Source organism: Prunus dulcis, chromosome 4, assembly GCF_902201215.1.
Source record: "Prunus dulcis chromosome 4, ALMONDv2, whole genome shotgun sequence".
Classification (NCBI taxonomy): domain Eukaryota; kingdom Viridiplantae; phylum Streptophyta; class Magnoliopsida; order Rosales; family Rosaceae; genus Prunus; species Prunus dulcis.
In genome coordinates, this window is record NC_047653.1 from 423,426 (window position 1) to 443,788 (window position 20,363).

The 20,363-nt window shown below is 39.6% G+C and overlaps 4 protein-coding genes across 4 annotated transcripts; 2 read left to right on the top strand and 2 right to left on the bottom strand.

Annotated features, from left to right (window-relative positions):
• The first annotated feature begins 553 nt into the window (after positions 1-553).
• LOC117625834 (inositol transporter 4-like) lies at positions 554-2,777 on the top strand. The gene is made up of 4 exons (XM_034357405.1): positions 554-728; positions 830-1,344; positions 1,542-2,147; positions 2,241-2,777. Exons 1-4 carry the CDS (start codon positions 593-595, stop codon positions 2,718-2,720), a joined length of 1,737 nt encoding a protein of 578 aa, XP_034213296.1. The 5' UTR covers positions 554-592; the 3' UTR covers positions 2,721-2,777.
• A 1,017-nt stretch (positions 2,778-3,794) lies between these two features.
• LOC117624853 (U-box domain-containing protein 4) lies at positions 3,795-6,179 on the bottom strand. Its single transcript, XM_034356335.1, has 2 exons — positions 4,646-6,179; positions 3,795-4,383 (listed from the first exon to the last, which is right to left on the bottom strand). The coding sequence occupies exons 1-2, from the start codon at positions 5,945-5,947 to the stop codon at positions 4,321-4,323; spliced, it is 1,365 nt and encodes a 454-aa protein (XP_034212226.1). The 5' UTR covers positions 5,948-6,179; the 3' UTR covers positions 3,795-4,320.
• Positions 6,180-14,217: 8,038 nt separating this feature from the next.
• On the top strand, positions 14,218-16,349 carry LOC117624101 (cytochrome b561 and DOMON domain-containing protein At5g47530). The gene is made up of 3 exons (XM_034355233.1): positions 14,218-15,027; positions 15,416-15,670; positions 15,766-16,349. The coding sequence occupies exons 1-3, from the start codon at positions 14,389-14,391 to the stop codon at positions 16,057-16,059; spliced, it is 1,188 nt and encodes a 395-aa protein (XP_034211124.1). The 5' UTR covers positions 14,218-14,388; the 3' UTR covers positions 16,060-16,349.
• A 938-nt stretch (positions 16,350-17,287) lies between these two features.
• Positions 17,288-20,290, bottom strand: LOC117624102 (inositol monophosphatase 3). The gene is made up of 12 exons (XM_034355235.1): positions 20,145-20,290; positions 19,955-20,010; positions 19,792-19,842; positions 19,307-19,387; positions 19,081-19,184; positions 18,904-18,988; positions 18,658-18,712; positions 18,510-18,553; positions 18,168-18,236; positions 17,991-18,091; positions 17,858-17,914; positions 17,288-17,648 (listed from the first exon to the last, which is right to left on the bottom strand). The coding sequence occupies exons 1-12, from the start codon at positions 20,155-20,157 to the stop codon at positions 17,552-17,554; spliced, it is 813 nt and encodes a 270-aa protein (XP_034211126.1). The 5' UTR covers positions 20,158-20,290; the 3' UTR covers positions 17,288-17,551.
• Between the last annotated feature and the right edge of the window lie 73 nt (positions 20,291-20,363).

The window sequence follows — 20,363 nt, forward strand, 5'->3', positions numbered from 1 at the left end:
TTTTTAACATCAGCAATCTTTAAAGAAGCAGCTTCAAAGGTGCTTCTACGGAGCGGTCAGAGACCGGAGGAAACAGGAGCTCAACAACACCAACACCAACAACAACAAAGTTAAATAGTCACTTGGTAAGACACATATCATATGTTATATGTATTATGTATGTGGAGATACATTCATGTATATAGTTATATGGTGGAAAATTGGCATGCTAATGTATTTATTTCCATTTTCGTGTCAAATCGAAATTAGTTCTTCATGTTGAGATTGAACAGCTATTTTTGTGATGTAAAAACTGAAGACAGATAAGAAAATGCGTGTGGAGGCCTTAATTTAGGATTGTTTTGTAACTAAGGCTGACAGTATGATGGTCAATGAGTCTTTATCCATTTCCCTAGCAACTAAATTCGTCTTCCAATGCCTATATATCAAGAAGAAGTACCGCCATGTTAATAGGATTAGCAAGTGATTGATTGATATTTGTAATTTCAAATACAGAAACTGAACCACTGCATGCATGCATTGGTTGCTTGTTGCATTAATTTTCAGCGAGCACTGAGTTGCTTGGAAGAAGACGAAGAAGAAGAAGAAGAAAATGGTGGAGGGGGGAGCCCACCCTTCTAGTAAAACAGAGTTCACAGAGTGCTGGAGGACAACATGGAAGACGCCTTACATTATGCGTCTCGCGCTCTCTGCCGGCATTGGAGGCCTCCTTTTCGGTTACGATACAGGTAATTAAAATCTCAATTATATTTATACCAACAATGAATTCATTCAAAGGAAAAATGTCTATGCACTAATTGTATGTGTTGTTATTGGTGTGGCGCTGTAGGTGTAATCTCCGGGGCATTACTATACATTCGTGAGGACTTTCGCGAAGTTGACAGGAAAACATGGCTGCAGGAGACCATAGTGAGTATGGCAGTTGCAGGCGCCATCATTGGGGCTGCATTTGGTGGATGGATGAACGATGCCCTTGGCCGGAAAAAATCAATCCTGATCGCGGACGTGGTGTTCTTCGTGGGTGCAATAGTTATGGCTGTTGCTCCAGCTCCGTGGGTGATCATCATTGGAAGAATTATAGTTGGTGTGGGAGTCGGAATGGCTTCCATGACCGCACCCCTTTACATCTCGGAAGCTTCTCCTCATAGAATCAGAGGAGCTCTTGTTAGCACAAACGGTATGTTGATTACAGGAGGACAATTCCTGTCATACCTCATCAATCTGGCCTTCACGAAAGCTCCTGGAACGTGGCGTTGGATGCTTGGAGTCGCAGGACTTCCAGCTGTGGTTCAGTTCATATTGATGTTGTCGCTTCCTGAGTCTCCCAGATGGCTCTACAGAGAGGTGAGCTGATCATAGTAGCTAGTCATATGTTGTCGTAACATAAATGCATGCTTATGCATATGTTGTCAAACTGTGAATTTGGACCAACACGATCAATAAATTATCTGAATTCACAGTCTAGCAATGACATAAGCATATTATGCTCAATATGCCAAATATATAACTTGTTCTTGGTGTTGTTTGTGTTAATGAAACAGAACAAGGTGGATGAAGCTAGGGCCATTTTAGCGAAAATCTATCCTGCTGAAGAGGTGGATGATGAACTGAAAGCCTTGCATGAATCCGTGGAATTTGAAAAGGCTGAGGAAGGAACAGCTGGGAATGGCATGTTCGGAAAACTAAAGGGTGCATTGAGCAACACCGTGGTCCGAAGAGGACTTTATGCAGGAATCACTGTGCAAGTAGCTCAGCAATTTGTAGGAATTAATACTGTCATGTATTACAGCCCAACCATCGTTCAATTTGCCGGGTTCGCGTCCAACCAGACGGCTATGGCGCTGTCTTTGATCACCTCCGGTCTCAACGTGGTTGGCACCCTCATCAGCATGTGCTTTGTAGATAGATATGGAAGGAGAAGGCTGATGATTATCTCTATGTTTGGGATCATCACTTGCCTGGTGGTGTTAGCTGGGGTGTTTTACTATGCGGCAGCAAATTCTCCCAAGATTAGTAATTTGGAATCTGCTAGGTTTGGCAACAACTCTACATGTCCGGCTTATGGCTCTGCTTCTAACCCTGCATCATGGAACTGCATGACTTGTTTGAAACAAGACTGCGCCTTCTGTTCTAGCAAAGTGAAGGATGTAAGCGCACAAATAACTAGTGAGCCTTTACTTAACATAAATTAAAGATTTGACCTCAACTAATCCATTTGTTTTTCCCTTAATTCTTGTCAGCTCGCCCCGGGAGCTTGCTTGGCTGCCCATGATAATATCAGGGATTCGTGTCGCGAGGACCGTCGTACGTGGTACAGCAAAGGTTGTCCCAGCAAAATTGGAATCTTTGCAGTGATCTTACTGGGACTGTACATTATTATGTATGCGCCTGGAATGGGAACCGTACCCTGGATTGTGAACTCAGAGATATACCCTCTGAGATACAGAGGAATAGGTGGAGGGATTGCTGCAGTTTCAAACTGGACAGCCAATCTCATAGTCAGTGAGACATACTTGACCCTCACCAAGGCTCTGGGTTCTGCCGGAACATTTCTACTATTTGCTGGATTTTCTTTAATTGGACTTATATTCATTTACTTCCTGGTTCCTGAAACCAAAGGAATGCAATTTGAAGAAGTTGAGAAGTTGCTTCAGAAAGGCTTCAAACCTAAACTATTTGCTCCCAAGGACACCAAAGGCAAAGCCAAAGTTGAGGAGTAATCTAATTTGTTAGGGACCATATCATTAGTCGTGTGGGAATTGATGTGTACATGTCATGTCATTTAATAATAATACGGTCGATTACACTATGCTATAGTTTTTCTTTTTTAACTCCCTTTTATTTTTATCTTGAGAATATGCTAGTGATGAATGTTGTAGACATGTGAGAAATAGAATAATTAGTGAAAGATAATCTCTTGTTTGTTCGATTGTATTTCTTTTTATACTAATGATAGTCTTAAGATAATCTCTCGACTGAGAGGAGAGGACTGGAACTTAAGTGCAAATAGGTGAGTTCACTATCTTGGCCAACCCGACTAAATAGTTCGATTGTAGAGACAGAGAGAGAGAGACCATGACATACTGTTACTGAAATGTGTACCATCACATCACATTTGGCTCAAAGGCATGCAAAACACAACAAACACTTTAGGATTGGAGATTGGACCATTGGACCCGTGTGTGCTTTGACGCAAAAGGCGCACCGACACCTTGTAATTCACTGACATTTAAAATACGAGATTGCAAACCATCCAAGCAAACAGCGGGACAAAACAATACCTGCTGCTCCGCCAGCTAATGCATGATTAGTATGGACAAGGATTTATAAACAAGTATTCAAAATCTTTCGTTTGGTGGGGTTTGGATTGGAACGGTTGGTGGCCTTTGCATTGGGTTTTGCCAGATGAATGAATCAATTGCATTTGCATGTAGGACATGTGGTGAAGGTATCTCGCGCAGCAGGTGACCTACTTTACATCAAAGACAAGCAGCGTGTCAAGGGCTCTCTGTCATTATAGATTTGCATATCTCCACTAAAATAATGCCCCTTTTTTCTCTGTACTTTCATAAAATTAAATTGTTTTAAAGCCTGCTGTTTGGCTGCCGAGAAAATTGCCAAAAAAGAGGAGAATAAAGGATAAAATCTTCAGGAGATGAGCTTCCTGTACTGGCATCTAGGCAAAGTATAAAGTTGAATTCACTACTAAGCAAGGTATAACGACCAAAAGTTGAGTTCAAGATTGATTCCAATTTTGCTACCACCACCAACAGACACTAAAACACACATTGTGCTTTCAAGGACGAATCCGACGGATCAATTTCATCATACAGAACTCAAAAACACAATATTGAAAAGAAGAGAGGAGATTTTTCCAACCAGTTTTAGACAATCTATCATTACAAGGAAAACCAGACAATGAGTAAAACCTTGGGGTTTCCCAGACAAAACAGGAGGAAAATAACCCAAATCTTTATCAACCCAAAACCACAAGGCAAACAAGTATTCCACCCCTACAAAAAACCAAGTCAATAATAGAAATGAGGGATAAGAAACAAACAAGATACCCAACCAAAAACCTAGTTAAAAATCATACATCTAAAAGTCAGTTTCTTGCTCACTAGCTTCTTCTAATCCTTCCTTGTACAATCATATTCTTCCTAGCTTCTCAACCACACTGTACAAAACCATGAAACAACACTTCCTATATACAAGTGCAACCAAACACTGAACCACATAAGACGTACTAGTATAATTTCCTCACTAAATAGTACCAGTACCAGTACCTCTCTTCTCTTCTCTTCTCTTCTCTTCTCTTCTCTAAAGGGCTGAAGAGGACGCTTCTTGCCTCGGTTCTCTCAGATACCCAAGAAGCGTTTCAGCCTGCAAAAACAACCAGACCCCATTATAAATCAAGCCAGCTCCGTGAATATATAAACACGCAGCATCCAAATGCAGACTTAGCATTACAAAACGCATGAAAATTCGCACACTAATACTAATTGGCTTCAATCCCCAATTCAAATGAACCACTGTAATTCAAAGGGTAGGACCACCATTTCGTCTATGCAAATTATAAACGCATTAACACAAACCAAACCATGAGAATTCATAATCCCCAAATTTCATGAAATGATCAAAATACCTTGTGCTTAGCTCTAAGAGTCCCAGTCTGCGAAAGCGCAACCAAAGGTGGAATCCCTCCTTCCCTCACCAGCAACCCTCTGTTTCTCACACTCTCAGTACACAGCTGCAACAGCGTCAACACCGCAAACTCCTTCCCTTTGACCGACCCATCTTCAATGGCCTCCACAAGCGCCGCAAGCCCACCTTCCTCCACAATGGCCTCCTTCCCCTCCTCAACCCCAGCCAAGCTACTCAGCACCACCATCGCCTTCTCCGCCAAGCCCGTCCCCTGCTCTGCCACTAGCGCCACCAGCGGCTTCACAGCTCCGGCGTTCACTGCCCTCTCTTTGTTGGGCTTTATCGAGCAGAGCTTATACAGGGTCGTCAAGGCGTCTTTTTTGCCCCTCGTGGATCCACTTATTAACAGCGAAACCAACGGCGGGATGGCCCCGCAGGCTCCGATTGAGCTCTTGTTCTCTTCAATTAGGGCCAGGCTCAAGAGCGCACACGCAGCGTTTTGCTTCGAGGTCTCCGTCCCGGTTTTGAGCACGTACACTAACGATTTTATAGCTCCGGCATTGGTGATTATCGCCTTGTTCGATTCGTGCAGAGAGAGGTTGAGCAGGGCCGTGACGGCGTGCTCCTGAGTCCATGGGTCGCTGCACCGGAGCAGAGGAATTAAAGCAGGGACCGCACCGGACTCGCCTATCAAAGCGCGATTGTCCGCCCGGTTCTTCGCTAAAAGCCTGAGCTTGGCCGCAGCAGATTGCTTGATGGCAATCGACGGCGATTGGAGACCGTCGACGCAGATCTTGACCGTCGGTAGAAGATCCTCCGGCGAAATGCTCTCGATGATCTCGGTGGAGAAGTTCTCCCTTTGCAAAAACCCCTGGCAGGGCTCCTCCGGCACCTCCGGCTCGGCTTCGGAGGTAGGCGCGTTTTCCGGCGACGGCAAAGTAGCGAGTCTCTGTAATTCTCCGGAGATGTCGCTGCTGCAGGCGGAGAAATCGCTGAAGGCTTGGGAGAGCTGGAGAAACTCTTCGTCGGAGGAGGCGGACTTGGCAGCCGAGCCGTGGGTGCGCAAGGCGAGCTCGCCGAGACGCATGTCGATGACGGAATCGGTCAAGTTCTCCGAGACGAAGGACGATCTTTCGGTGGTGAAGGAGTTTCGGGATTGATCGTCGTGGTAGATGTTGGAGCGAATGGTGCGCATGGAACGGCCTGTTTGCCTGTGGATTTTGGTGGAGGAGGGGGAGTAGAAGTTTCGGGTGTGAGGAGGGAAGTGGTTGGAGCTGGAATGAGAATCTTGTAGAGAAACCATTCTGGCTGTGGATGGGAAATCAGCCAAAGCTGAGACCTTTACACAATATATAATTTGATTTTATCTGGTACTGGTAGATTTTTTATAATTTTTGAACTAGTAGTGTTGAGTAGAGAAGAAGCTCATGGTGGTAGAGGAAATAGGAATTGGGAATTTGGGAGGGAGAGGATAGATGGGGCAGTGGGATTTATTTATTTATTTATTTATTTTAGGGTCTCCGTCATATGTCATGTGTATATGACTGTATGTCTCTGTCTCTGTCTCTCTCCGTAAGTAAAACAGTAAAATGATGGTGTCTTCTGTTTAGGTTTAAAAGATGGATGGAGTGGTAAATATGAACTAGGTTAGTTAATTAAGACAGTGAATTTGACTCTAAATTCTGTTTTTATAAATTAATTTAATTAGAGTATGTTTGGATACAAAACAAAAAGAAAGAACTAATTTAAAGAAATAAATTTAATTTAGACTGTTGTATTTTTTTAATAAAAAATGTCTGCAAAAAAAAAAAAAAAAAAAAAAAAAAAGAATGGAGTCACAAGGCAAAGAAAAAAGAAAATGGCCACACTCAACACACACCACATATTAGGTTGGGGAAGGCGACGTCGTTCCGGGATGCAAACTCATGGTCTAAAACTGGAACAGTAGGACCAGGGGGCTGATGCGACTGTGGGCAGTGGGCACAAATCCAATTGGCCCTTTTTGATGGGATGGGTGTTTAGGTGGGACCTACCCCGTCGGCCAAAACCTGATAGGCAGCGACGCCGTCGTTTTGTGCACTTTCTCAACCTCTCATCAACCCTTTAGCTCGCTTTTGGTCAAAATTGAATTTGGTACATACATATGTCCTTGGTGAAAAAACAAAATATAAAATATAAAAAAAAGGAGGGGGAGGTGACGTGTGAGAAGATTCTCCTGCCTTGGGGCATACGACAAGAGTCAGTTAGAATCGGGAGGGACACGTGTTGCCAGCAAGTTCAGTCTGTAAATGCTTCTGCAGCCGTCTGATTATCTTCTCTTGTTCTCCATCTCTTGATGCAGAACGCAGAAGGCAGATGAGATGAGAGACGGTGTTGGGTTGGGTTGGGCGGTCTTGAGAAGTGGGCCAAAGTCAACTACACTCTGTATACTTTACTTTACTTTAAAGCGAGTGGGGTGTTTGCTTTGTGTCTACAATTGCCACGTCAGCCACACGTGCCAGGGCAAACACAGAGACCTAGTACCACTAATTATTACTCCATCACTGGATATTATTAACCACGTTTATTAGCGTTTGGTTTATCCGAGAAAAAAAGGAAAAAAAGTGCATTTGTTAATTAATTATAATTAGTCCACGCGACAAGACAAGGGTTAATGAGTTTGCAGTGCTTCAATTCAATCTGACTCGTAATATATTCAAAATTTCAAACACCGCTCGCTCACCCATCACTGCATGCCTATATCTGAACTAATACAAAGAATTTGCTCACCTAATTATCTAACTAAACATTAATTACATAGCGTGTCTTGTATTTTTCAGCACCTAATCACTTTAATTTAATTTTTTGTCTTCTCCTCTACCGTCCATCTCATATTCAGAATTTCATATATTTCGGCAGCCACACTAATAATTTAAAAGATCGTCTTGTCATTCAACACAACGTAGGTGCCTAGTCATACTATGTATGTATCATGAATACCTTTTCCTTTATTAATATTTTATTATTATTATTAGTTCAATGTTGTTAGTGCAACATGATGAGTTGTTTAGCACCCTAACTGCAGCTTCCAAATTTGGAAAAAGATGGTGTTTGTCTTTGTTGAAAATAAATTTCAGACATTATTTATAGAAAAATTATTGACGTGGATCAACAATATCTTGCCACGTTACCATTTGTTTAATTAATCTCCTTTACTGTATTTGTTTATTCATTTTGGCCGAGGTCAATCGTGGCATATCTTGGCCTTTACAATAATATTTAATTGTCGATTTTTCACATAAAGAATATTAATATTTTGCTTATCCGAGGTTATCAAGTAAAAGTTTTCATGATTTTTTTAATTAGTTGAACTCACTCTCGCTCTATTACAACGCGTATTTGACTAAAATCTTTGGAATGATGAGGAGCTTGCAGTAAAATCTTCTTTTATTTTATAATCGTGATTAAATGATAAATTATACAATAATATAATTATAATTACTTTTAATGTGTTTAAGATATATAATGATGGCTGCGCAGACTTACAACAAATTGCGCTTTCTTGCAAATGAGATTTAATGTTTGTGGTCACCACCATACTTCGCATCGGCAATTTGGCACTCGCCACCACCAGCTCATGAGTTGCAACCAGCAGGCTGATTAAGGAAGTAAGTAAACACTTTTTTAGTGTGCAAAGCATGGCTTTTGCACAAAACATTATTACCACAGAACATGGGGGGCCATGCAATCATGATCTCATATACAAATTTGAAACTTGTTGGTGCAATTTGTGTGGTCAGAAAAGCCAGAGGTATAAGCTCCTCAATTCATGATCACAAGAACCGGTCCTAATTAATATTACTCCTAAAAGCGTTTAGGCTAGTGAACTTTTTATTATTATTTTTATGGTAAATATGAAAAGGTGAAGGGTCTCTATATTATCTATAGCTGGAAACTTTTGGATGGATCATCTGGCAGATTGACAAGAGTCGGTCTACTCTGCATGCGAAAGAAAGGATCTATGTTTGTCTGTGTTGCGAGTGTGAGTGTGAATCTGTGACTCGTGGGCGTCCCGATCACTATTTTACACCATATCCATTCTAATTTCTATCTATGAGCCTATGAGCCTATGAGCCTATGAGACTATGAGACTATGAGCCTGCCTTTGTTTGAAAACTATTCATATAAAGTCGGTGTGAGCTACCTATTACATATCTATATTATCTATCCCAGGCTCAGCACACCAAATTTGAAAGCAAAAAAATTTAGTTTTTTTTCTGTTCTTTTCCTCTTTGGTATTTTGGTCTTTTGGCTGACATATAACATGAAGATATTGATTGAAAATAATATATATATATATATATATCTATAGTAAATGATATCCACCCAAACCCAATCCAACCCAAACCCAACTGTGTTTGATGATGTTATAAGATAGACATTTGAAAATAAAAGAATTGAAAGCTTAACTGTGTTTGATGTTACAGATTGATGAAAAGTCTGAAGAAGGCTGAATTCTGCGTTTGATGCAATTCACTTTTTTGACAGCACGTGGCATCTTCAAAAGTAAATATTTTGTAACTTTTTGTTATCTTTGATTGACATGCATGGCCCATGAGTCTTCTTGCTTTCTAGCTTCAAATCTTCTTTGAGATCTTTTCAGATCACCTGAATCTATGTGTATCTACAAGACTCTGATTGTAGAGGGAGGGAGACTAGAGTGTACGCTTTTCAACCCTAATTTATCATTCGAATCGACTACCCAAAGCCAAGAACACCGATGGAATTAATGTGCCCGGCCCAACCATTCTCAGCCTGCTGCAGACAGCTACTGAAAATTACTTCAACAACAGGAAGGAAGGTACTGTGTGGTAGACCTCAAAATTGTGTTACAGAGACCTCAAAATTAGGACAGTCAACAGTTCAAAATGATGTTTCTGGTTATATATGCTTGTTGTTGCCATTCATTCAACAGCTAGCCAAGCGGGCGCTTTCAGGCTTTTGTTTGATCAGTTAAACGCTATTTGAGAACAGCAAGTGCCCAATCGATTTCATCATGGGAAAGTTAGGAGGATTTAGTGATTTCGTGTTGCGTGCATGATGCATGGATGCTATTTCATCAAAATGGCAAACCTGAAACTTGAAGCAAACTCTGGGAATGGGATACTTATTATAAAGTAGGTACGTTTGATGTGTTCCATGCATAGTGGTCTAGGCCCTAAGCTAGCTAATACGAGTGCAGTGCAGTGAGTGACTAAGACTATGACCAAATGAAGCCTTACAAATTTTTCACAGATGTGGATATCATGGTTTTACGTGGGATAATGAAGATACAGAGGACCACAAGCTATGGCCCATCGGTGGCATTGCAGTTGCAGATATATCAAAGGGTGCCCCAGCTACATACCTTAAAATATTCAAATAGCTTCAAGTTCAACCCTTCAAATATCAAGATCGAGATCAAGAGTAATGGGTGGTGAAAAACAGCGCAAACTTTTCAGAATCCAAGACCCCCTCTCCTGCTTGCTTGGCTTCGCTTGTCACCTAACTTTTTGGCATAGCATACGCATCCGAAACCCATACATTACACTACATACACACACAAACGTTGCTAAAGTTGCAAAATTCTATACAATATCCACATCTATGGTCTATATATAACACCCTCATTATAAAACGACTATGCTAAAATTATCTATTGTTATAATAGAACAAGTGGCCTAAATCGAATCCCATCTTCGTCTCGTCACACTTTTGATTGATAAAATTAGATTAAGACTTATGAGAGAACTCACAAAAGTTTAAAAAAATGCACATCTTCTATCTTCTTCTACTTAGATTTTATTTTATTTCTTTCTTCTTTTTTGGATTCTTTTTCCAAAACTGATATCATAAGGGGTTCGAACCTAAAATCACTAATTTGAAAGTCAAAATTATTTTTTCACTAGGCTAGACCCAATTAACCTTTAATAGATATCTTTGACAAATAAAAAAGATGTATTTTCCAACAACTTTTGGCAGAAGCCGTAATGATTTTCCCTGCTGGCAATGGTCCACTCTAGGCCCACCTTGTCTAATCATGATCATGCATCTTTGGGTTCATATTTAGATCTGAGTTGTGTGAGCTTGAGCTGGGGCCTATATGTGTACTGGGTCGACATGTATACTTCATGATTGTGTCGCATGCAATGGAATTTGGCCGGCCCATCATGACCCAAATGATAAAGCCCAAGCTGGAATGAGGTTTGGGCAACCCAGAATGAGCCTTGACGTAACTTATAAGTTTTTTTTTTTTTTTTTTTGAGAAGGAGAATTCATTCATAAAATCACAGATGTACAAAAAGCGACATGATACAGTGGCCTCCGTTAAAACATTCCTAAAATAAGAACCCTATGAGAGAAAAGAGTACCACATATGTTATGGACTAACAGGAGAGTTCAATTCATATTACTTTAGACCATTACAATAAAAGAACAAGTCAAAAACAAAACTTAACACAAAAATCTCTGATGAGAACCGTAACTAAAGACCAATATAGTAGACCCACATAAGAGAACCGTAGAAACCTGAAACAATAAACTCACATGAAAAGACCACAGAACATCCCAATTGAAGTAACTTATAAGTTATAAAGCAGACCTTGACCAAGTAAAGACTATAATTAATATTACAAATAATGGTAATAAAAAGTCTTTAACTTGACGTGATGGCTTTCTTGGTTTCCAAATAAAAAGGCAGACCAATGGCATTGGAGTTGTTAAGTTCAGCTTAGCTATAAGATAGGGTCTTCCATTAGCTAGTCATAATCTGACCAACTCCGCGAAAGAAAGATGGAGAGACATGCATGCATCAGTCATCATTCATCATTGTCATTGACATATACATATACATATATGATATATACGGTACTTACAAGTTACCACCCCCCTCCCTTCCCTTGTGTTTCTTTTTTCCAACTCTTATTTATAAAAGGCTTATAATTTCAAGAATGGGTAAGCTTTCACATTTTACATTGTTATTGACAGGAATGTAAAAGTTTATACTTACCTGGTAAGGAGGAAAGTATTTTTCACTACTAAATATGATATAAGTTATAAGGCAGAAAAAAGAAAAGATGGAAGATGAGCATGATGAAGAACTTAATTGGTGTATGTATGTTGACACGTTCAATTTAGGGTTAAAGAAGTTAAACAAACATTTCAATTTTTTTGGTCGATGGAACTTTGTGGAGCTGGAAGGATAATATGTTTAATAATAAATAGACAATATTGAAAGGCAGGCAGGCTTTCAACTATGTTATTACCTACTACATGGCATGGGCCTATATATCCTGCCAAGCGACTCAAATTGAGATCTATTTTTTGGGCAGTACGTAGCGTACGTACGTAGGTGACTTTAACTCGACTTTGAATGGGGGAAAGAGCATCGCATTCATCTTATATATAATATATAAAGATTTGAATACAGTTACATGGAAGAGAGATTCTACAATAAATAGGGAATTGGTCTATATAAATATTAAATCACAATCTTGAGTTTACATATTGAATCCTTCATGTTTTGTCTTCAGTAAAGAACGCTTCATATTGAATTTATTATCTCCGTACATTTTAGACCTACAGCATATTTGTGTTGACAATTCTATTGTGACTGGGTTGACCTGTTCTCCTCACATATAAACAAAGACGTCAGCCTTATGTATATATATACGTCATCTAAATTAATGGACATATTGGATACATAAATATATAACAAAAATAATAATAGTAAAAATAATTGACATCAACATATGCAACTGATATTTTTTTAATTATTAGTTAAGTAAATGGGCTAACTCAGCTCAGCTGTACCTGTACAACACATGCATGCATTCACATTTACACATGGAGACAAGACAAGATACCGCTCTGCAAACCCAAACAAAACTCTTTTAGATTCTTTCACACACACACACACAACATTTTTTTTCCAGTGTTGACCAAATAAAAGAAAGATTACATCAATTAATTTAACAATTTCCCTTGAAACATGTGGGAGTTTTAAAACAAAGCAAATATATAAAATTATTATGCTTGTATATAATTTAATTAATTGAGTAATTATTGATATTTTACCTTGAGAGTATGATCATGTGGTATAACTCATACACTATTATAATATAAATAGATATTTATTTATCCTTAAATAAAAAATTATGTATTCCACTCATATTATAACAAATTAATGAATTATATCACGTCACCATATTTATAATAACATATAATAATTTCTCCCATTTCCATGGGTTTTTCCTAAATAAAAAAATAAATAAATAAATAAATAATGTCCCTTATGGGAATATCGCCTTGTTTTGGGGAGCACGTGGACGGAGATACCGCGGGAATGCATGAAAATAGTAGAACCGTGGAAACGAGAGGAATGGGTGTATCAAAAGGAATGGGTGTCTTCCACGGGGCCTGTGGGTCCCCCACGTGACATTGTGTCAAAGCCGATACGAGGCCGTTTGGGTTTGGTTTGACCAGCCAGGCATCAAGTCAATGTTATCTCTCTCACCTGCTCTGTTCAACCATAAACCTAATCTCTACCTATCCCAGTATCCCCTGTTCCAGTACGCGTCTAAGGGGAAGTACAAAACGCAGCGTTTTAGCCGGAGCCAAGTCTGAGGCAGTACAAATGTAGAATGTGTGAGTGAGTCAATGGACATGGTTTTTCCACCAATTCGATACGTACGTACTGCAGCTTGACTTTTTGACTGCCTTTAGTGGCTTTGACTTTCTTAAGTCTTTATCTTTTAGTGCACCCATCCTACGAAATGGGCGCCTAGCTAGGGGCCTTGTCCTTTGGCTTTGGTTTGTAGAAATTACAAGGGCAGATGTTGTTGCCTTCAAGCTTCAACTATCATTTGAAAATATCGTATGCATTAAAAACACATATAACGTATGGATATTGTGTTTTTACAACTAGTCGCCATATCTAAACTACTCCTAAAAGAAACCTTATAGTACATTTTATCAACTTTTAATACTAATTATTAGATTACGCTTCATATTAGTCATAATTTTACAAGAATTGAAATTATTTTACTATTATAATTTGGAGATTTGAGTGCCTAAAAATAAATCTCTTAGCATATTACTTTCTTTCGTATGTGATCAATGAGACTTTCTTACGAATGTTTCGTCTTTAACATCTATTAGGATTTTTCTTTGCAACTAAAAGGAAAGAAAATAAACTATGAACTCTTTCAATTGTGTGAGAGTGAGACGTGTGGCACGGTGAAGAAGACTTTGGACACAGCCGACCAACTATTTCTATCTCTGTGTGATTCCTTAATCGAAATCACCATGAAAATCCACATGTCCCTGTTTGTTGAAACGTTGAATGAATGAATTGAAGACCAAGTTGGCAAAGGCAGGTGTGAAAAGGGAAAGGTGGTTCTCCAAACGGCATAGAGTATATTTTTCAAAGGAAAAAAATAAAAAAGAGTTCAAACCACTGTTGTGAGAGAAAATATGGCAGCAATGGAAGCTTCCCCAACAGACTAGCCAACAACCTAACACCACCAACTCTTATAATAACACCCTCGTCAAACCCGCAACTTCCAATCACAACGCTTTCCAACAATTTCCTCCTTCCTATAACGCTTGTTTTAGAAACTCACAAACCAAAACAGCTCACTTCTTCTCTCTTTAAAATACACCAAACCTGTTCATCAAAACGATAACAAAACCCCATTTCAGATCTCCATTTCATTGCAACACACCATGGCCGGCATGTTGAGACTTGCCATGGCCTTCTCTGTTTTGCTCTCTCTGTCTCTGCCATCATCCCATGCCCAAACCAGTACTTGTGGAGACTACAAATTTACAAACACGAGCTTCACCTCCTGCAGCGACCTTCCCTACCTCAACTCTTTCCTCCATTGGACCTTTGAACAATCAACCGGGAAGCTTCAAATGGCGTACAGACACACAGGGATCACAGCCTCAAATTGGGTCTCGTGGGCCATCAATCCAAACCTGAACAGTGCATCGTCAGCCATGCTTGGTGCTCAATGTCTGGTTGCTTTTCAGCAATCCAATGGAACCATGAGGTTCTACAAGTCGCCTATCGGTACGAGCAACTACGCGGCCAGTTTGGCGGAGGGAAGTCTGACCTACGAGGTTTCTGATTTGTCAGCCCAGTATTTGAACAATGATGAGATGATCATCTTTGCTACTTGGGCTCTTCCCACCAATTCAACCACCATACTTCAGGTTTGGCAGGAGGGTCCAGTTTCCAATGACTTGCCCTCAGGTCATCCCGCCACTGCACCCAACATTAATGCCAAGGGGACTTTGAATTTGCTTTCTGGGCAGACAGCATCGAGCGGTGGAGGGGGCTCACGATTAAGAAAGAGAAACGTAAGTAATTCTGTCTCTTTAATGTTCATCCTTAAACTACATGTCCTAGAGTTTTTTTTCCTGTTATTTCATAACTAGTGTTTTTAATTTGGTTTTCTTTGGTGGGTTTGCTCTGTTTTGACTCTGTTCCTTGGTCCCTAAGTAGTTGTTTTGCTTGTGAAAATAAAGAAATCTTAGTTGTTAAAGCCTCTGATATTTATAAGGGAGTAAGTTATTGTATTTTAAAAAATCTTTAGAAATTGTAGAATTGAGGATCTGTTTTCTTGTTTTAAGGTTTCTTTGAGTTCTCCCCTGTTGGCAGCCACAAAAAAGGTCTTGACTTTATTTTTCTCAAAGGCGTTTTAGTCAACCCCCTAACTTGTTTTTGTGATTTTGAAACGAATTGCAGATCCATGGAATTCTAAATGCAGTGAGTTGGGGTGTGTTGATGCCCTTTGGAGCAATGGTAGCAAGGTACTTGAAGGTCTTCAAATCCGCAGACCCTGCATGGTTTTACCTTCACGCCACTTGCCAAACCTCAGCCTACGTTGTTGGTGTTGCTGGCTGGGCCACAGGTCTTAAACTTGGTAGCGATTCTCCAGGCATCCAGTACGACACACACAGAAACATCGGGATCATCCTCTTCTGCCTTGGAACACTTCAGGTATTTCGACGCATGGATAATATTTCGATAACAATTTTGTGTTGTCTTGGTTATTTGTCCTGGCATCTAAATGGAAGGTCTGAATTTGGATGTAGGTGTTTGCTTTGCTTCTGAGACCCAACAAGGACCACAAATTCAGATTCCACTGGAACATCTACCACCACGCAACTGGGTACGCTGTTATCATTCTCAGCATCGTCAACATATTCGAAGGATTTGACATCTTGAAACCCGAGAAGAAGTGGAAGAATGCATACATCGGCTTGATCATTGCCTTGGGTGTCCAAGCTGCATTGTTGGAAGCTTATACATGGTATGTTGTACTGAAGAGGAAGAGGTCAGAAAAGGCACCGCGCACGGCCAATGGTGTCAACGGCTACAGTGCTTAGAGGTCAGAGGAAGGAGATGCAGAGCGTAGGGAATAGTTTGTCAGCGGGAGGAAATGGTTCTTTTGAGTTTCTTCCTCCTCCTCCATCTTCCTTCTGCATACATGTTCTTGCACCCTTTTGTATATTTTATGGCATGAGTGTGTACACTATGTATTGAGGGATTTCAGGATTAGAGATAATTCTTTCGTAAATTAGACATGCTACCTGAGAGTGAGAGATATGATATGTTGTTACTTTCTCATTTACACCTATATTTTTTGCTGCTATATTTATTTTTCCATCTCATTTCATTGCTTAAATTTGTTTTCTCAATTTAGTTTGCTTTATGAAAGTGATGATAAATAAAAGCTTTTGCACACGAATAACGCAGACGGGCTCGCATATTTCAACTGCTTAACAAGTTTTGGGCGAGTTCAATTTTCCTCTGCCCACCTGTTCCTCATCTAACTTTTTGCAACCTGTCCTTCTTCTTAACTCTAAGTTAACAGTGTTAAGTTTAATTAAATTAAAAACTTCTTTTATTTGTTGCTCCACTACCTCTTCATTCATCTGCTCTTCTACTTCTTTTGCTTTCTTCTCCGCATCATCGCTAATTACCTTCAGCGACACAATCGCATAAACTGAGAGTTTCTGACAGAAGTTGAAGGCCTTCAGATTGCACGACACGAGTTTGATTTCTAATACCCAATAACGTTGTCTGCTACAATACTCCATTGATCCATGCTCCTTTCTTCCTTCCTAAAAAACCCAACAGCGAACTCCCACCCACACCCAATCCGTCAACAACCCCACCCTGCCCGCACAGCCCCCTCTCCTACTCGCCGTCGTCGGAAACTCTCTTTCTCCCCCTTGATTTTGGATCAACATCTATATTCTTCCCCTGCTCTTCTTCTTTGAAAGAGAGGGAGATCGAGAGGGAAGCAGAGAAATCGAGAGAGAGAGAGAGAGAGAGAGAGAGAGAGAGAGAGAGAAAAGGAGGCAAACGCTTCGCCGGCCTTGAGAAGGAGAGGGGGCTGCTGAGGATTGGGGGTGGTGGGAAGGAGTTCGCCCTTGGGTCTTTTTTTTTTCCTTCAATTACTAGTTTTCATTTTTTAATTTAATTATGTAACACCGTTAACTTAAAGAGTTAAGTGGAAGGGTTGATATCAAAAAGTTTGATGGGTAACAGGCGGGCACAGGAGAAATGGTAACAGGAAAATTGAACTCGTTTTGGGCGTCCCAATGAGAATGTCTCAAGCAGTTTCAAATAGAGCACTTAAAAATTTTCAGATTGACTATTTTGCAAGTCATTCATGAAGAATCTCTCAGCTATGCATCATTACAAAAACACACATAGTAGTTTAGAGCAAGATTACCGAAGATATGTCATCTAAATTGGTTCGACAACTGATTTGGCATTGCCTATGCACTAAATACAATTTAATCAAATGAGCATCGTGCTTCATGGAAAAATGTTCAGCTTGAAAGATTTGATATAGTGATAGAGGCTGTCTCATTCCGATTCCAGCAAAGCCCCAACAAATGCATCCTTAAGCAAAGGGTTTGATGCTGCTACTCTTTGAGCTGTGATGTCAAACTCCTTACCAGATCTGATGTAAAAAATTACAACCAATTTTTGACATAAGTAAAATCTTATAGATGATAAAATGTCACATGCATGTTCTAAGTTTGTCAACAAAAGGATGGATGTTATTGACCTGCAACTGCCGGCAACAGTGCACACTACAACGAAAACTACTTATATTTCCAATTCAAATTAATTTGTAAATGATCGAAAGCTGAGGATGAAGTCACTTACGGATCATACACAGATCCTCCAGCTTCTGTAACAATCACAGCACCACCTGCCACATCCCTGAGGCAAAGGAAAAACAAATGTCAATCATTTGCCGGCCACTACAACAATTAACTGGCATAATAGAAAACCATACCAAGGACCCCCAAAGCCGAGTTCACAAAATAGATCAAGCCTCCCACATGCAATTCCACAGAGGTTCAGTGCACAGGAGCCACTCATGCGAAGAGATCTCACCTGCTCAAAACAGAAACTGTTTAATATTGGGATGCCAACACAACTGAAGATCACCATCGGAAAGTTCTGGTTTTACCTTAAAAAGTAAGCTATTTAGTCTGTTTGTAGTAGCATCCACAGTTAATTTATCGCGTTGTGTCCCAGCCTGCTCTTCCAGTGAAACAACTAATGATCAGGTTTTTAGGATGAAAAGACCACAGTTATCACGTTGTAACTCTTCATTAAATTACGACATTTAAGAATAAAATCAAAGAATTAATATAATGAACTCCAAATTCAGGTGCTAATATGCAGGGGCATATCGAAGAATGTGTGCTTTAATTTGCATGGGGGCATAGAGTAAAAAACAACGAATCAGCCATATATGTAAGGGTAAAGCAATAATATACCACCATCCATCAATCAGTCAAATCTATACCTCAGTTGCAAGGAGAGACTTCACAAGTTCGGTCTGAGATGATACTGCAGTAATTCAAAACATAAGCATGCTGCTCTAAGAGATTAAACAGGTAATTCTGTAATCATTAAGAAACAATAAACTTGATGATTAGGAACGGCATAGTCACCTTTTATAGGCTTTCCATTAAGAAATGCACCTCCTCCACGTACACCAGTAAAAAGCTACATATGATGAACTCAAAGTTAATACACTTCCCTCAGCTAGTAGTACTTAAAAAGCAAATTTTCATATTTCAACCCAAAAGTTTCACTATAATATTTATAATTCGGACTATCATAGTTCCATACTCTAATAGAATAAAAGTTATGGTTAATCACTTGAGCTTGACATTAGTGAAGATAAGAGTCCTAACCTCATCGATTATTGGATTGTAAACAACACCAACTGTTGGAATCTTTCCAATTGTAAGACCAATTGAGACACAGACAAAGGGGAACCTACAATCAATAATGTTCACATAAACAGCAATGAGAATCAATCAGCATAGAGACAAGAAACAATCATCTACAACAAAAGAAGTGATTTTTACCCATGCACAAAGTTAGTGGTTCCATCCAGGGGATCAACTATCCATGTGGGGTCGTCAGTCAGCTCTGTTACACCACAAGCAGCAGTAGTTTCTTCCCCAATGAACTAAAATTAACATCGACTAAAAAAATTCAGAAACGGAGAGAACAGAACTAGTCTTGGGAGATACAATGCTATTTTAGGCACCAACGAGAAACTTTGTTGCTACATGGGGATGAGGAGTTAACCTTGTGTGTGGGGTAAAGGTTCTTGAGATGATTAAATATGAGATCTTCACATGCCTTATCAGTTTCTGTGACCAAATCCACCTGTACTTGACAACAAAAATGGAGGATGAACAGAAAAATAGTTGTTTAATTTTAAAATTTCAGTTCGCAATATCTTGTTACATAATACTGAGCCATCTCACTCAAACACATAAGATAAGTTTCTCCCTTTAATTGTACTTAACTTTCATGATCAAATTTATCATTTAAGAAAGACATATTTTTAGCTCAATGCAGCATTTGGCTGCCAAGAAGATGATGGACGACAACTTATTCAAAAATCATTCACATATATGTCATCGATGCTTTACAAATAATTCAATTTTACAAATCATTCACTATAAAAAGTTATACAATTATTGAATTAGCAATTCACAGCTAAATCGAAATTGACCGAACACCCATTTGATTAAATAATTAAAAGAAGAGAAGAGAAGTTAAAAGACCTGGCTTTTATGCTCCACATGTTTGGTCTCGTAGAACCCTTTTCGAATTATCTGCAATTAATCATATGCATACAGATACAAGACTTTGGTTCGACAAATGCGAAGTGAAAAATGAGATAAAATAAAATTAGTTGAAAAGTTGGGAGGGACTGTGGGGACTGACCTCGCCAGCTTTCTTGGCGGCGTCAACTGCAGAGGCGAGAAGCTGAGCAAGCGAATCTACACTCCACAGCATTTGCAGAACAAATTTCGATTAGTTTTTAGATATAAACAACAACGGCTATGGAAGCACATGAATTATTCTATAATAAAAAAATTAAAAAACGAGAAGAAGGAGATGGATGGGGTCCTACCATTTTCAGCCATTTTTCTGTGCGATGAGAGAAGGAATGCGGTGTTAATAATAATAGGAGATTTTGATGGGTGATGATGTTGATGACGATGGGTTCGTGCTCTGTTTCCGAGATTTTCACGTAGCACTTAAAGCTGCCTAAGGTACTGAGACTGATAAATAAATAATGTAATATATATAGGCCATTCATTTATGGCATAGAGTATATGCCCCCTGTGGT

Bases quoted from the DNA above. Each gene is read 5' to 3' on its own strand.
- LOC117625834 (XM_034357405.1), top strand. From the start codon at position 593: ATGGTGGAGGGGGGAGCCCACCCTTCTAGTAAAACAGAGTTCACAGAG. The intron at 729-829 runs GTAATTAAAATC...GTGGCGCTGTAG, and splicing joins CCTTTTCGGTTACGATACAG to GTGTAATCTCCGGGGCATTA. The intron at 2,148-2,240 runs GTAAGCGCACAA...AATTCTTGTCAG, and splicing joins GTTCTAGCAAAGTGAAGGAT to CTCGCCCCGGGAGCTTGCTT.
- LOC117624853 (XM_034356335.1), bottom strand. From the start codon at position 5,947: ATGGTTTCTCTACAAGATTCTCATTCCAGCTCCAACCACTTCCCTCCT. The intron at 4,384-4,645 runs GTATTTTGATCA...TTGTTTTTGCAG, and splicing joins CTCTTAGAGCTAAGCACAAG to GCTGAAACGCTTCTTGGGTA.
- LOC117624101 (XM_034355233.1), top strand. From the start codon at position 14,389: ATGGCCGGCATGTTGAGACTTGCCATGGCCTTCTCTGTTTTGCTCTCT. The intron at 15,028-15,415 runs GTAAGTAATTCT...AACGAATTGCAG, and splicing joins CACGATTAAGAAAGAGAAAC to ATCCATGGAATTCTAAATGC. The intron at 15,671-15,765 runs GTATTTCGACGC...ATTTGGATGTAG, and splicing joins TCTGCCTTGGAACACTTCAG to GTGTTTGCTTTGCTTCTGAG.
- LOC117624102 (XM_034355235.1), bottom strand. The intron at 19,388-19,791 runs GTCTTTTAACTT...TGTCAAGTACAG, and splicing joins ATGTGGAGCATAAAAGCCAG to GTGGATTTGGTCACAGAAAC. The intron at 17,649-17,857 runs GTAAGTGACTTC...TTTTTACATCAG, and splicing joins GGAGGATCTGTGTATGATCC to ATCTGGTAAGGAGTTTGACA.